We start from the raw sequence: 16,401 nt of genomic DNA on the forward strand, positions 1-16,401 counted from the left end.
CCTGTCCTAATCATGAGTCAAATTACCTTTGTACTTCCTCCAGATTTTGACCAGTTTAACTTCAATGACTTCTCTGGAGTTTCTAATGATCTACATGGTTGTAAAAGAGGAGAATCAAGCAATAGACTTGGTTTGGGCCCAGAACCAGAGCTGGAAGAAATCATTGTAACTTCATTAGAATCAATCATCCAGATCCCCAGATGGTGTAAATCAGTCACAGCTTCACTGGAGTCAGTGGATTTGATCCACAGCTGGTGTCAATTGATGTAACTCAATTACAGTGACTGAAGCTACATCCATATGCACCAGCTGAAGATCTAGCACAGTATATTCAAACATGCCACTCATACAACCTCTGCCTCCATCTTTGTCACTTATGGAAGAACCAAAGAAAGAATATCTAGAGAAAGAGAGAGTTGGAGAGAAGACTCTTGTCAGCCATAATTCCCGTTCTCAAAATGTCATCATCACAGCAAACCAAACTCTGCTCTCAAATCCAGCAGTAACTCCATTCACTTCAGTAATGAAGTGTTGTTGAGACCAAGTTTCCCTACCACTCTTAGGGCAAGATTCTACCCCGTGGACTCGCTAAGTCAGATGCCTAGGTGGGATAAATCAGGGTAGCCCCACTGAAGTCAATAAATGCACATGCATTTCCATGCACTATCTGGTTCAGTGGAACTTCATGTGGACTATGGCATTAGTCATTGTGAACAGAGCTATTTGGGGATTTTTTTTTGTTCCTCTGCAAAACTTTGACCCCAAAAAAGTATTTGTTTTCAACATTTTTTTCTTCAAATGTCCCCATGGTCTTCAGCCAAAATATATTGGATTTGGGGCTTCATTTTTTTTTGGTACAAACCAGCCCCCCTAAATCACTGAGACCAGATATTTTGCTCAGAAATTTCTATTTTGACTAAAAGCCATTTTTCATCTAAAAATGTTTCTAGCAAAAGGTCTCCACCAACTGTAATTGCCAATAAAGGTTGAAAACTGGCCCATAGGGACACCGCCAGCTTTACACTGGTCTAACCTCTTTAATTTCACAACTCCTGATTTATTCCAGTGAGGACAGAACCTGCCTGGTACAAAGTAGGAGCCAAATGTGTCCTCCCACTCCCACCATCCACAGGTGCGAATGGCTGTATGAGACACACTTTTCATGGACTGGGATTGGAGCAAGTGCTTCTGCATCTCCCATTTTGCCAATGTGCAAAGTGGAGATTCAGTTCAACATGCAGGATAGCTCCTGCCACCAGAGGTCAAGTGGACACCTGGTTTGCCTCTTTCCCTATAAATCTCTCGGGCCCCAAAGCATACTGGACTAGAAATGCTATAGGCCAATTTCATATGGTTTTGTTATCTTTCTTGTGGATGTCAAGATACCATGTTGATAAATGAGAGAGAGAGAAAGAGAGTCAGAGAAAGAGAGAGAGAGATTGTCTATGGAGATAGATAGATCAATAGATAGATCGATAGATAGATAGACTGACCATCTGTATAACATACCAAGAAGCACACCTGTTTCACTGTGAATTCCATGCTTGGTTCATAGTTTGAAGTTCTGACAAGGTCCCAGGGGAACACTGAAGAGAATTTAAAAACATCTGCTCACTCTGCTCACAGACATTTGGAACTCTCAAAGAGGCCAGTCCACGTGCTCCAGAAGAAGGGGAGGCATATCTGCATTTCAAAAGGGCTATGAACATTTCAAGTGCTAGGTAGGTTCCTCTCCTGTTGAGGTGAAAAGAAACGTTCTGCGTGTGCCAAATTCTGTGCTGAATAACAGCAGTGTTAATCTTTTGTATCTTCATAGAAATCAATACAGTTCCTCCAGATGAACACTGCTATTACTCTGCTACCTCAAATACTCCTGATTTACACCACTTCAACTCCATTCTCTTCAGTGGACAGATTTATAATTCCTCCTGATTAACAAGTAAGTATCAATAGGGTCAGAATCTGAATTATCACTTTGAGTAGGAGCTGGAATGTTCCTTTGTATTTTCGTCCTACTTGTTAGGCATTTTGGGAAGCAGAGGTCAGATATTTTCCATTAAAACATTTTTCAATGGAAAACAGGGGTTTCAAAAAAAATCACAGGATGTGTTTGCTTTCCTCAAAAATAAATTGATTTTTTTTGGCCAGAAAATTGAATTTTTTCAGGTTTTTGATGAAAAGTAAAAACATGTTTGATAAAATTTTAGATGAGAATAGGGTGACCAGATGAGAGGAGGAAAATATCAGGACACAAGGGGGGGAGGGGTAGGATCGCCAGCAAGGAAAAAAACAAAAAAAGGCAGAGTCCTGATTTTATCGGGACGTCTGGTCACCCTAGATGAGAACTAAAAATGTTCTTTTTAGCTAAGCTTTCCATGGTTTAAAAAAAAATTCTGACAAGGTCTAATTTTTTATTGGGTTTATAGTCCTTACTCATGCTGAATTGCACTTTTGCCTCTAATCCTATTCCTTTAACGGGGCAGTTCTCATAAGTGAAGCTGTGCAAATCATCTAGTTTTTGGTTCATTGGCTGAACCAAAAACATCAACAAAAATCAGTTTGGGTCAGTGAAATGAAAAACAGAAAAAGAAAAAAATTCAGTTCAAGAGAAAGGTCTTATTTAACCGGAAACAACACATTTGATTTTGTTTTCCAGATTTTCCAACCCCCTTTATTATTATTAAATTTAATCAAATTAAGAAATGAAACTTTGTTTTAAAATGAAAAATCAAAACATTTTGTTTCAACTGCTCTCTCTTTCTCTCTTTTCAGCTCCAACTATTTGCCAAATTCTATATGAATTCGGCAAATAGGTTTGGTTGACCCAAAACTGCATTTTTCAGTGAATAAAATATTCAGCTGAAAAGTTTTGCCCAGCTCTGCTCATGAGCAGGTGCTACTCAGAATTAGTGAGGCTCTGCAACTGAGGACTTTGAAACCACTAGTCCAAATCATCAGCTGGTGTAAATCAAAGTTGCTCCACTGACTTTAGATTATACCTCAGTTGCTCAAATTAAAATCTACTGATGATGTTAAAAGAGGAGGAAGGACAATCCTGTGGTTTGAACTCTGTCTTGACCCTCAGGGGACATGGATTCAGTTGCCACTTCTGCCTCAGATTTGTTGTGTGACCTTGGCCTGGTGAGTTAGAGCCCAATTTTCAAAGGTACTTAGGCTCCTAATGATGCCGATAGGTACCTAGTTGGATTTTCAAATGTGCCTAAGCAGATTTGGTACCAAACTCCCATTGGTTGCAATGGGAGGTGGATGCCTACCCTGCTCAAGAACTGTTGAAAATCCCACTGGGAACCTATCCGCATCTCTAGGTATCTAAACCCCTTTAAAAACCTGGCCCTTAGTCTCTCTGTGCCTCAATTCCCCAGCTGTAAAAAGAGGATAATAGCCTTCCCTGCGTTGCAGGGGTGTTTTGAGGATAAATGCATTGAAGACTGTGAGATGCTCAGATACCGTAGCAATGAGAGCCATATAACTGAGTGGATGCATGGAGCAAAGCACAGGAGACCCTGGTTCATACTGTTTGCGCATCATTTGGATCCAATCCTTTACTTTACTCACATGAGTCATTGCACTGAAGTCACTTGACTAAAGTGATGCACTTGCATACATGTTTAAAGGATCAGGCCCTTTGGCCCCTCATACTTGGCATGAGAGAGAAGCAGCAATATTGTTGTTGAAATCACTAGTGGAGATCTACTAAAAATGGATTCTCTGTTTTAAACAACTTAAGGCATCCATCCTGAAAACATTTACCCAGGTCGCTTAACTCATATCAGCCGCCTTTGGAAACCAGGGCCAGATTTTAAAAGGTATCTAGGCATCTCCAGTTGCAGATAGGCACCCAGATAACTCAGATAACCTGTGTAAGTAAAATTACTTAAGTGTTTGCAGGAACATGAATAAGAATAAGAATCTGATTACTGTATGGCATCTACACAGTATAGTTAAAGTTCTTTGAGTGCTCTGACTGTTCATTTCCATGCCTTAACATATCTGGATTCCTTTTCAGCGGAATCTTAATTTCCTAGTTTAATTTCCTAGATTTGCAATGCTTTTTTGCAGGGATAATTATAACATACCTGTGATGTTTGTTACCCTTAAGTTGCTGACATATATTCTAGTGGTAACTGCATATTAAGTTATTATTATTTCAAATATTTATATTTTGAAATGAGAAAATCTGCACTTTCTCTCATATTTTTACCTTCCCCTCCTTTTAGTCCACTTGAAAAAGCAGGGTAATTTAACTTTTAAGGAAAGCAACAAAAAGCTCCTTTTCTCTATTCATTTACTTTTTCCCACTGGAAAAAAAATAAAAAAAAAATAGTGAGAGAAAAGATGGGGAAAAGTAGAATGCTTTAGTTTTCTTTTGTTTGGTTTTCTCTACAGGAAAGATGTAAAAAAAGTTTTCAAAGGGGAGGGAAAATATTTTTCCCTACCACTTCCTCTCTTTTCAATTTCCACCAAATTCCTAACTGGAAGAAAAGGGTGAAAAATACATTTTAAAAGAAAAGGAAAGGGGTGGATAATATGGAAATATGAAATGAACATTTTCCAAAGAAAAATAGTATGGGCAAAAAAAAATAATGAAATGAAAACTGCCCATTTTATTTCTAATTTATTTGGAAGACAACTGACTAACTAACTAAATTAACCCACAATGGAATACATACATTTTCCCCCAGTATTTTTTATACATTTCCTTGAATATTTGGTGGATTATCTATCTAATCTCTCTCTCTCTGAAGTTCCAATCTGCATGTCACCATGTGTAGGAATCTGGAAAGAATTACCCCTTTGATTTCACATTACTGAATGTCTTCATATACATACTTTTTCCATGAGGGGGTAAAGTTTATTCTTATTTTTGTTATTGTGTTATTGTTATTATTATTATACAATATTAACTATTATATACTCAGAGCTTTAATTGCCCCAGGACTTTTACAAGACATACAAGAAACAGAGGGTCATCTCCTCAATCGATGTAAACTGGAATCGATAAGCCAAGTCCCCAACTGATGCAAAATCAGTCATAGCGCTATTGGCGTCAATGGGGCTGGATTCGCAGTTGTTATAAATCAGAGTAGCTCCATTAGAATCAGCAGGGCCAGCTCCCCAGCTGGCGTAAATCGCCAGAAGTTCCTTTTGAGTCAATCAGAGAGATGCTAAGTTGATGTAAATCAGCTTAGCTGTCAGTCTGGCCTCATTCAATTCAATTCACACCAGCTGAATATCTGGGCCAATTAAAAGAAGGCACAGTTCAATACCTAATCAGGGAGAGTCAAGAAGAATCTGAATCAAAACCAAGGATTCAGATTTGGGAGTGTTTGAAATCTGAACCGGAATTAAGATCAATATTTTTGAATGTTTTGCCCTATTGGGGTTGCTTCTTCCTTTTTTTTCGGCAGGATGGAGTATGTGAAAGGATCGGCAGGAGGAAACCACACAGTACGAACCAAATTCATTCTCCTGGGATTTTCCAACCTTCCTAGACAGAAATATTTATTATTCTCTGTGTTTTTATCTGCCTACTTGATCACCCTGGCTGGAAATCTCCTCATTATTGTCCTCACATTGGCTGACCCTGCCCTTCATATCCCCATGTATTTCTTCCTCAGGAACCTGTCCTTCCTGGAGATCTGCTACACATCAGTTAACATCCCTAAAATATTGGCCAATCTTCTCTCAGAAGATCAGACCATCTCTTTCATTGGCTGTGCTGTGCAAACCTTTTTCTTTTTTTTCCTTGCTGGGTCAGAGTGTTTTCTCCTGGCCTCAATGGCCTACGATCGCTATGTCGCAATATGCAAGCCTCTGCACTACTCAGTGGTTATGAGCAGGAAGGTATACACAGGGCTAGCTGCCGGATCCTGGCTCAGTGGACTCCTCATATTCTTTGGTCTGACCGTCATGGTGTTCACCCTACCCTTCTGCCATTCCCATGAGATTAACCATTTCTTCTGTGACATCCCTCCACTGCTGAAGCTGGCCTGTGGAGACACCTCCGGCAAAGAAATGTCTGTCTTCATCATGGCTCTGTTCGTTGTCACCTTCCCCTTCATGCTGATTCTCATGTCCTACGTCTGCATCATCTCCACCATCCTGAGGATGCCCTCAGGGGAGGGCAGGAGGAAGTCCTTCTCCACCTGCTCCTCGCACCTCCTGGTGGTGATGCTGTCCTATGGCTCTGCTTCTGTTATGTATCTGAAGCCCAAGTCATCCTACTCACCAGATACAGATAAGTTTCTCTCTCTGTCCTACTCCGTCATCACACCCATGCTAAACCCCATTATCTACTGCCTGAGGAACAAGGAGGTGAGGGGCGCCTTCTGGAGAATGATGGGGAGAAGAAGGTTCTGTTGAATTAAGAAAATGGATTAATTGTAAATGTCTCTGGTTCAATTCTTTGTCTTCAACAATGAAACTCCTTAAGGTGCGGCTTCTGATCTCGTAGAGATGAGGTTAATTCTGAAGTAATATCACCAAACTCAATGGATTTACTACAGATGGGTGGGAAATGCTTTTCCCATTCCATTTTTTTTTTAATTAAAAAAAATGAAAAAATTCCATCCTGAATCCGGAGGAAAAGTTAAATTCTCACTAAAATTTGAAATAATAATAATAATAATTAATAATGTGCCAATTGAAACATTTCATTTTGATAATATAAACAATTTTTGTTTTGTTTTTGACCTTTCATTTTTTTAAAACTTTTTATTTTTTTGGTAAAAATTAATTAAACTTTCTAAATGAAAAAAATAATTTTGAACCCAGAAATGAGAACTTTTCATTTTAAAAATATCAAAATGGGACATTCTAACAATTTTTAAATCTTTTTTTTTCAAATTTGTTTTGAATCAGGAGATGTGTCAAAACTGATCCTTCCCCAGTTTTGGTTTTAACAACTAGGTGTTTTCTGACAGAATTTTTTTGTTGGAATATTCCTGGCCAACTCTAGAAGTTCCATTGGTGTAGATTTGGAGGGACACTAGTAACAATGTTCAGGTAGAGGGGGGAATTGAACCTGGGTCTCTTACAACTCAGTGGAGTCCTATAGTTACTAGGCTAAAGATTATCAGAGAGCTTCTCTTTCTCTGGGCTTTTTGGGAGTCCTTTGCCTTGCTTTTCTCAAAATGCTGGGAGATTGAAACAAAATGAAGCAGACTTTTTTGGTTTGCACAAAACTATTCAGCAAATTCAGTGGGACTATTTGTGTGTGTGTATCTATTCACTAATGTGACCAAGGGGTTCTGCATCCCATTCCCTGAGCCATGCAGCACTTAACTGTTCTGATGGTTCTGCTAATAGCACATGGGCCAAACTTACCCCTGGTATAATCCCACTGCCTAGAGTAGCATTATTCTGGTAACAAATGTGTCCCCCTGACGTTTACATAGAACTGGTTTCCCCTTGATGCCCTTTGGAGTTAATAGCTGTTTTGTTTCTACTGAAGAAGAATTGCCTTGGTCACAAAGATATTTCCACCACTTGCTTCTCTGGGACCCAATGGGGCTGAGTTTTGGGGATATTCGTCTTATGAGAATGAAGTCATGCATCAATTCTGCTACACATAATGGAACCAGAGCCTGTGAAAATCAACATACCCCCATAGACTTGCATGGGGCAATGCCAGTTTACACCAGTTGAGGATCTGGCCCAGCAAGTTTTGTTCCTGCTGTTGGATGAATCCCGCAAGGTCTCATTTAGTTGCTATAATTAACATTACTTTTATTTTAGCTTTAACCTCTACTGAGAAGTCCGTAAGCACCTCCTGTCTCTAGGCATTTAGTGCAATGGGACAAATTCTTCCTGAGTGTAATGTTGTGGACTCCGGTGGTGCTACACCAATTGAATGCTATGAATTTTAACAATGCCTTCTGCAACCTGTTTGAAGTTGAAACTCTTTTCATGATCATTGCAAAGACTTTTTAATAATGCCCAGTGGGACCCATTAACATTAACATCCTTTCATTGTTAGCTGATCAGCAGAGTTTAATTCTGAAAGGATAAATCAATAAAAATTACAGATCAATAACATTATTGTATAAAAGTCCATATGGTCACTAGATCAGGTAGCTATCAAGGTGCTTAGATATCAACATGCTGGACACGTGAGATACAGCTAAAGTGAATATATATGGATATTTTTTCCAATATATTGATCCCAGTTTCAAGCTGACTGCAAAGCTAAATTTGATATCTTCCATTGTTGTTTGCAGTGTTATTGTAGTTGTATTTGTCCCAGGATATTAGAGAGACAAAATGGGTGAGGTAATAGGTTTTTGTTTGACAAGCTTTCTAGCTACACACAGCTCTTCTTCAGGTCTGGGCAAGATACTCACAATTTCCCAGCTTAATACAAGATGAAACAGATTGTTTAACGTAAGTAGTTAACATATATTTGAAGGGACCATTCAAGGTGAACTGGTCCATTAACACCTCTGCAGTCATAGGACAAGTAAGGGGGATTAGTGAATTACAGATTTTTGTAATAAACCATAAATTGAGTGTCTTTATTAGGACCATGATTTTTAGAGTCTAGCAAAGTTATGAATTTAAGCTCCCAGGCTTATCTGTTGAAGGTGTTGTGCAGGTTTCCTTTGAGAATGAGGCCTGAGAGGTCAGATATGGAGTGATGGTTTTGTGAAAAGTGTTTGCCCATGGGTGATATGATGTTTTTGTCTTTAATCATTTAATCAACAGTGAGGTGGCAAAATTTGCAGATGATGTAAATTACTCAAGATAGTTAAGTCCAAAATCTGACTGCAAAGAGTTACAAAGGGATCTCACTACACTGGGTAACTGGGCAACAAAATAGCAGATGAAATTCAGTGTTGATCAGAGCAAAGTAATGCACCTTGGAAAAAATAATCCTGACTATATATACAAAATGATGGGATTTAAATTAGCTGTTATCACCCAAGAAAGGGACCTTGGCATCATTGTGGATAGTTCTCTGAAAATGGCTGCTCAGTGTGCAGCAGCAGTCAAAAAAGCTAACAGAATGATAGGAACCATTAGGAAAGGGATATATAATAAGACAGAAAATATCATAACGCCATTATATAAATCCATAGTACCCCCACATCTTGAATACTGGGTGCAGTTCTGGGTGCCTCATCTCAAAAGAGATATATTAGAATTTGAAAGGTTCAGAGAAGGGCAACAAAAATTATTAGGGGTATGGAACAGCTTCCATACAAAGAGAGAATAAAAAGACTAGGACTGTTCAGCTTAGAAAAGAGATGACTAAGGGGGGATATTGTAGCGATCTATAAAATCATGAATGGTGTGGAGAAAGTGAAGAGGGAAGTGTCATTTACCTCTTCACATAACACAAAAACTAGGGATCTTCCGATGAAGTTAATAGGTAGTGGGTTTAAACAAACAAAAGGAAGTACTTTTCCACACAACACACAGTCAGCCTGTGGAACTCATTGCCATGGGATGTTGTGAATGTCAAAAGTATATCTGGGTTCAAGATCCTGGAGGATAGGTCCATCAATGTCTATTAGCCAACATGGTCAGGGATGCAGCCCCATGCTCTGGGTGTGCCCAAATCTCCAAGTGACAGAATCTGAGACTGGACGACAGGGGATGGATCACTCAATAATTGCCCTGTTGTGTTCATTCCCTCTGAAACATCTTGTACTGGCAACAGTCAGAAGAAAGGATACTGGAGTAGATGGACCATTGTTCTGACCCAGTATGGCCATTCTTCTGTTCTTACTGCTACCATTCTAGCTCATAGATTCTAAGGCCAGAAGGGACCATTGTGATCATCTAGTCTGACCTCCTGTATAACACAGGCCACAGAACTTCCCAAAATAATTCCTAGAGTGGATCTTAAAGAAAAAATATCCAATCTTGATATTAAAAGTTGTCAGTGATGGAGAATCCAGCATGACCATTGGTAAATTGTTCAAATAACTCTCACCATTAACAATTTAGTCCTTATTTCCAGTCTGGATTAGGAGATCTCTTGACCTCTCTAGAATCAAGGCTATAGAGGAAGATTGACACAGCCAATGTCTTATATAAGGACTGAGAATAAAATAAAAAGAGCAATTCCTTCAGGATTCAGCCCATTTGTTTCAATGGGATTTATGCCCTTAGGCCCTGATTATGGTCTCAATTACTTTGGAGTAAATGCAAAGCAACTCATTTGAAATCAATGGGGCTGTTTCTCTTCTGACCACTCCAGTGTAAATCAGGGGTCATTCCATAGGTCAATGGGGTTGATTCACCTTTCAATCATTTCTAATTTGGAAACAGGAGTAAAGCCACAGAAGTCAATGAGGCTCATTCTTCTCTCACTTTCACCAGTGTAAATCAAGAGTACACAACGCTTTGGAGACTGATGGAGTTCCAATGGCTTAAAGCCAGTGTAAGGGATCTGCCTTGGAAAAACAACACTATTGACAAGGATGAGTACTGCAAATTTTTCAATACACCCAAAACCAACTGCCAAAGGGAGCTTAGGGTGCTCATAGGCAGTACTCAGCACTGCAGATGATAATTAGCCTTCCTGTTGCCCAAAGATAAACATCCAGTAGCAACAAATGCCCTTCACTCTCAGGGCACTCAGAGTTAAGATTTGGGTAGCCCCTACATAGCGGCACAAAGGGGGGATACTTCTTACTCCCTCGTACTCTCGTTCCTGACTGAATAAGGTTTAGGAATAATGCAGTGCTAAAGGAGGAATGAGGGAGGGTTGGAGGTTGTGTCTTTAGGGTACCTAAGGAAATCTGAAATAGTCCTCACCCATCCATCACTAAATGAGTTGGAGCCAGTGAAGGTAGAACTACTGGTTCCAGAGATAGGTGAGAATCTTGATCTAAAGTCAATGCTTCTTTCTTTCATTCTTTCTTATATGGGCAGGTAAAATTATTAACACATTAAAACTGCCAAGAGCTAGCTAGTTAGATAACTTAGTTTGTAGACACTGTGATTCACTAGACTTACTTTGCCTATCTGTAAATTTCTATTGTTATCGATGGAAATATGTTTTCCTCAGTTTGTGCGTTTGCAGTGAAATCGACATTGATTGACATTTACTGATAAAAATTATCCTTCCAAATGTACTTATGTCTTGTGGGAAACTGACCATGTCTCTGATCCACAGTTTACTCATCTGTAAATCAGGTTTGAGGGAATAATAATGATTGATTTCATAGAAGCACAGTAGGGCAAAATTCATTTGTGTGTGTAAAGTGTAATGATAACTGACGGCCCTCAGTAACATAGGCGGGATAGGAATTCAAGTCCTTTTATTTCTAAGCTCTGTAATTTCCTTTAAGTCCTGTGGCAATTACTGAAATGCATCCTTCTACTAGTCCAAAATTTGCATGTAGACCTTTTTTAGTGAAAGGGGATTCTTGAGTTTTCCCTGTGAAAAATATATATCTCCATTTTTTAAGAATGCAAATTTAATTGTTTGCAAAACATGGGCTCATTCTAGCTTCTCCATGTTAGCCATCACAGCAATATACATGTATTAAGGTCTAGGTCCTCATACACATTAATCAATGAATCCTCACAACACTACATAATTTAGTATTGTGATCTACATAATGTAGTATAATTATCTACATAATGATAACATGGGGGGACATGATAACAGTTTTCCAGTACATGAAATGTTGTTACAAGGAGGAGGGAGAAACATTGTTCTCTTTAACGTCTGAGGATTGGACAAGAAGCAATGGGTTTAAATTTCAGCAAAGGAGGTTTAGGTTGGACATTAGGAAAAACTTTCTAACTGTTAGGCTAGTTAAGCACTGGAATAAATTGCCTAGAGAGGTTGTGGAATCTTTGTCATTGGAGATTTTTAAGAGCAGGTTAGACAAACACCTGTCAGGGATGTTCTAGATAATATTTAGTCCTGCCTTGAGTGCAGAGGACTGGACTAGATGACCTCTCAAGGTCCCTTCCAATCCTACAATTCTATGATGTTATAATGTAGATAATGGCATTTAACTCTTTTGAAAAGCACTTTAAGATCCATGGATGAAAGTGCTATATAATAACTAAGGGTAAAATCCTGGCCCGACTGAAATCGGTGGTTCACTGTCAAACTAGAAGGATGTATCAAGTTGGGCCTGGGTCTGGTACTATTCAATGTTTTCATTAAAAATTTTGAAGATGGTGTGGAGAGTATGTTACATTAATAGTGAGCAGGAGTTGGGTGCCTAACTACAGACTAAGCGTATGAAAATCTCCTCATCAGTAAAAACAAAAAAACACCATATGATCACTCCATATCTGTCCTCTCAGGCCTCAACCTCAAAGAAAACCTGCCCAATACATTCAAAGGATGAGTCTGGGAGCTTAAATTCATACTTTCCTGCACACTAAAAATCATGGTCTTAATAAAGACACTGGATTTATGACTTATTACAACAGCCTGTAACCCACAACCCCCCCACCACCCCTTTTTTTTTGTCCTATGACTGCAGGGCGAAAAATCAATGAAGGAAAATATTAGATCTTCAAAAACATGGAAATACATTTTTTCCAAGAAATTTAGTACATTTGTTATGCTCTGCTTTGATCAGTTAATAGAATTGTTGATATTTTTCAAAATTTTCATGAAATTTTGACCAATAAAAAAGATTTTAAAAAAATCCCAAGATTTTTTTTTGCATTTTTCACCAATTCCAGGGTGTGTGTGTGTGTGTGGGGGGGAGGAATTAAATGAATACAGATATAGGAAAACAAATCATTTTTTAAAAAATCCTGTTTCCCAGTCCAGTTTCACCACTTTTCTCCCAACACTAACACAGATGATTATAATTATTCCCTAAAGTAGTTCAGTTGACTTCTGAGGTATTAATAAACACTTGGTTTTTGCTCTTTTATGAGTACAAGGCAAAAGACAGTCCATTGAAACTTGATGGGACAGAATCTGCTGATGAGTTAAGTTGGTCAGAAAATGGACCAACAAAAAAAAAACATCTTGAAAGTTTGCTGCAATCAGTTGCACACATACAAAATGGGAAATGACTGCCTAGGAAGGAGTACTGAAGAAAGGGATCTGGGGGTCATAGTGTATCACAAGCTAATATGAGTCAACAGTGTAACACTGTTGCAAAAAAAGCAAACATTATTCTGGGATGTATTAGCAGGAGTGTGGTAAGCAAGACACAAGAAGTAATTCTTCCACTCAACTCCCTGCTGATTAGGCCTCACCTGGAGTATTGTGTCCAGTTCTGGGCCTCACATTTCAGGAAAGATGTGGAGAAATTGGAGAAATTCCAGAGAAGAGGAACAAAAATGATTATAGGTCTAGAAAACATGTCCTATGAGGGAAGATTGAAAAAATTGGTTTTGTTTAGTTTGGAGAAGAGAAGACTGAGAGTTTCCAAGTACATAAAAGGTTGCTACAAGGAGGAGGAAGAAAAAATGTTCTTCTTAACCTCTGAGGATAGGACAAGAAGCAATGGGCTTAAATTGCAGCAAGGTATAGGTTGGACATTAGGAAAAGCTTCCTCGCTGTCAGAGTGGTTAAGCACTGGAATAAATTGCCTAGGGAGGCTGTGGAATCTCCATCACTGGAGATTTTTAAGAGCAGATTAGACAAACCCCTGTCAGGGATGGTCTAGAGAATACTTAGTCCTGCCATGAGTGCAGGGGACTGGACTAGATGACCTCTCGAGGTCCTTTCCAGTCCTATGATTCTATGAACAACAACAACAACAACAACAACAGTTCCTACATTCTGGGGGTGTTTTCAAATGTGCATAAGGGAGTTAGGAACATTGACTTTTAATGGGACTTATACTCCTAATTCTTAGGTGTTTTGGAAATTCTTTCCCTTCCTCCATAACTTTTGTAATTACACCTCTACCCCGATATAACACGACCCAATATAACACAAGTTTGGATATAAGGCGGTAAAGTAGTGCTCCGGGGGGCAGGGCTGCGCACTCCGGCAGATCAAAGCAAGTTCGATATAATGCGGTTTCACCTATAACGCAGTAAGATTTTTTGGTTCCCGAGGACAGCGTTATATCATGGTAGAGGTGTAAAATGATTGGAAAAGCTCTATGCAGCATTAATATTTTATTTTTACAGGGAAAAAATCAGCTTTCTTATCTATCTATCTATCTATCTCCACACTAGAGATGTGAAAAAAATTGAGGTTTCAAAATTTGGTTTCAGGCTGCGATTTTAAAAATTTCCCATTAAAAGTTTAGTCAATACATTTTTGTGAATGTTTCGGTTTCAACCAATCTGAATTTTCCAGTGAAAGAAACTTTCATCAAAAAAGTCCTGACTAGCTTTAGCCTATACTTATCTATCAATCTTGAATTGTATGTAAGGGCTGCATGAGATGATGTAAAGTTTACAAAATGTGTATCCCCATTCACATAATGTCAACAAGATTACTTGCATGAATTAAGTTACTCATGGACACCAGTTTTGTAGGCTCAGGTCATGAAAGATAACTACTTGAAGCTCCGTCAAATGTGTCAGACCAGATATTTAACTGCTTGATGAAGCTTTAAAATGACCAAGGATGAGAATATTAAAGTTACTGCACATGCCAGGCAGGCTCTCTCAGCCTCTTCTTTTGACACAGCCAGAATTATAAAGAATAATATTTTTTTTTCTAGAGCTAACAGGGAAAATTTCTCAGTAAAATGAATGAGAGGGTTTTACCTTTTTCTGGATCAAAGACACAATGGGAGCAAGGCCTATTAGTCCACCATTCCAGTAAGACATATTCTTCTGCCCTACACACTCTGGCCTCCTCCCGGCTTTTACATCTTTTGGAAAACATTTGGATGCCTTTAGAAGAACTTTCCATCAGTCTTTCCCCACTTGCCTATATACTTGTAGCCAGTCATCTCTAGCTGAGTGACAGAACAGAGAGAGTCAGTTACATTGTTGCTCATCCATTTTCCAAAGGGCATTGTTAGCAATGTTAGAAACTGACTCGGGATGCTACCAGGGGAGTTGGTCTCATCAGCTGCATCTGAGCAGCATCAGAAATAGTTCTAGGAACTGTACGTTTACCCTGGACGAATTCAGAAATGAGTGGAACCTTCTCACTGCTCCACAACCAGCACTGACCCCAATGCCCCAATCACTGCACTGTGGGTGTGAAATTCTAAGGTTCAAATGTTGCATAGGTTGCATGTGGTGGTTCTTAATAGTTGTACATGATTGGAAATCTCCTATCTGTCTGTGGTTGAGCAGTGGTGTTGGTCAATTCAAGGTCATTGCAGGGCAGATAACACACTGTTCACACTGGCCTGGAGATTTTATGGTCCTGATCCAACAAGACACTCAAATATATGCCGAACCTTTAGCATGCGAATAGTCCCATTGACTTCAGTGAGACTAAACACATGCTTAATGTAGGCACATGTTTAAAATCTGTGATGAATTGGGGGCTATATTTGTTCTTTCTTTCTTTGTTTTCTTTCATCCGAAAGAATTATCAAATGGATTGAAAGCACATGGTCTGCTCTTCTTGTAGGGAAAAAAACATCAGGAGATCCTAATTTCACAATTGTCCTTTACCTTTATGTTGAGAGAAGATGAAACTTTCTATTCAGCGCACCTCAGCATTTGGAGATAGTTCTCAAAATCCATTTGCACTGTTTTGGCTCAGATCTAGGACTGTTTTGAAATCCTGGTCCCCCATCTCCCCCCCCCCCCCACGAAAATTTTGAAAACACTTTTTCCATATGTTTTTCAGGAGAACATGTTGAGGGTTTTTTTGGTCAGAAACACAAAAAACTGGAAAAGAATTTTTTTTCCCCATTTCCTGTTGAAACCCCTCAAGGCAGCTTTGAAAATCTCAGCCTCCGTATCTCAGTGCGTGTCTAGAGGCGCATTTAGTTCACAGCAAGCTGGAACATAAATCTACCCTGCACTAGCCTGCTGCACACTAAGTGTCCGAGCACAACCTTCTGGGGTGCACTAAAAGTTCCCTAGCATGCTTTAATTTACACCCGTTTCAAAGTGGGGTGAAAGAGAGAATGAAAATGCACCAAAAAAGAGTTTGTCAGATTCATTCAACAACCTCCCCTTAAAAAGGAAAAGGGAAGTGGGGAGCAAAGGAGGAGAGAATAAAAAAGGAAAAGAGAGAAAATAATGGAAAAAATAGAAAGAGGGGGAAAAGAGAGAAAAAAAAGAAAGAAAAAAGAGAGAGAAAAGGCAAAAAGGTCAGAAGGTAGAGAAAAAAGAAAAGAATTGTCACAGTCCTCTGAGTGCACCATCTCCAGGTGTCAGGGCTTGAGCCTTCACCTTTCTGGGGTGGACCCTGTGATTATTTCATTCCCAGACTGGATCCCAGGCTTCAGCACCCTGTGTATCAATCAGTTTCCCTCAGCAGGTCTGACTGAACTCAGTACCAGCACATGTTCC

General features: G+C 39.2%; 1 protein-coding gene across 1 annotated transcript; it reads left to right on the plus strand.

Moving 5' to 3' along the window:
* The first annotated feature begins 5,430 nt into the window (after window positions 1-5,430).
* Window positions 5,431-6,384, plus strand: LOC113409128 (olfactory receptor 10A7-like). Its single transcript, XM_026662727.1, has one exon. It carries the CDS (start codon window positions 5,431-5,433, stop codon window positions 6,382-6,384), a length of 954 nt encoding a protein of 317 aa, XP_026518512.1.
* Window positions 6,385-16,401: the final 10,017 nt, after the last annotated feature.

This window comes from Terrapene carolina, unplaced genomic scaffold (assembly GCF_002925995.2).
Source record: "Terrapene carolina triunguis isolate 2854851 unplaced genomic scaffold, T_m_triunguis-2.0 Scaffold29897, whole genome shotgun sequence".
Classification (NCBI taxonomy): domain Eukaryota; kingdom Metazoa; phylum Chordata; order Testudines; family Emydidae; genus Terrapene; species Terrapene triunguis.

Bases quoted from the DNA above. Each gene is read 5' to 3' on its own strand.
- LOC113409128 (XM_026662727.1), top strand. From the start codon at position 5,431: ATGGAGTATGTGAAAGGATCGGCAGGAGGAAACCACACAGTACGAACC.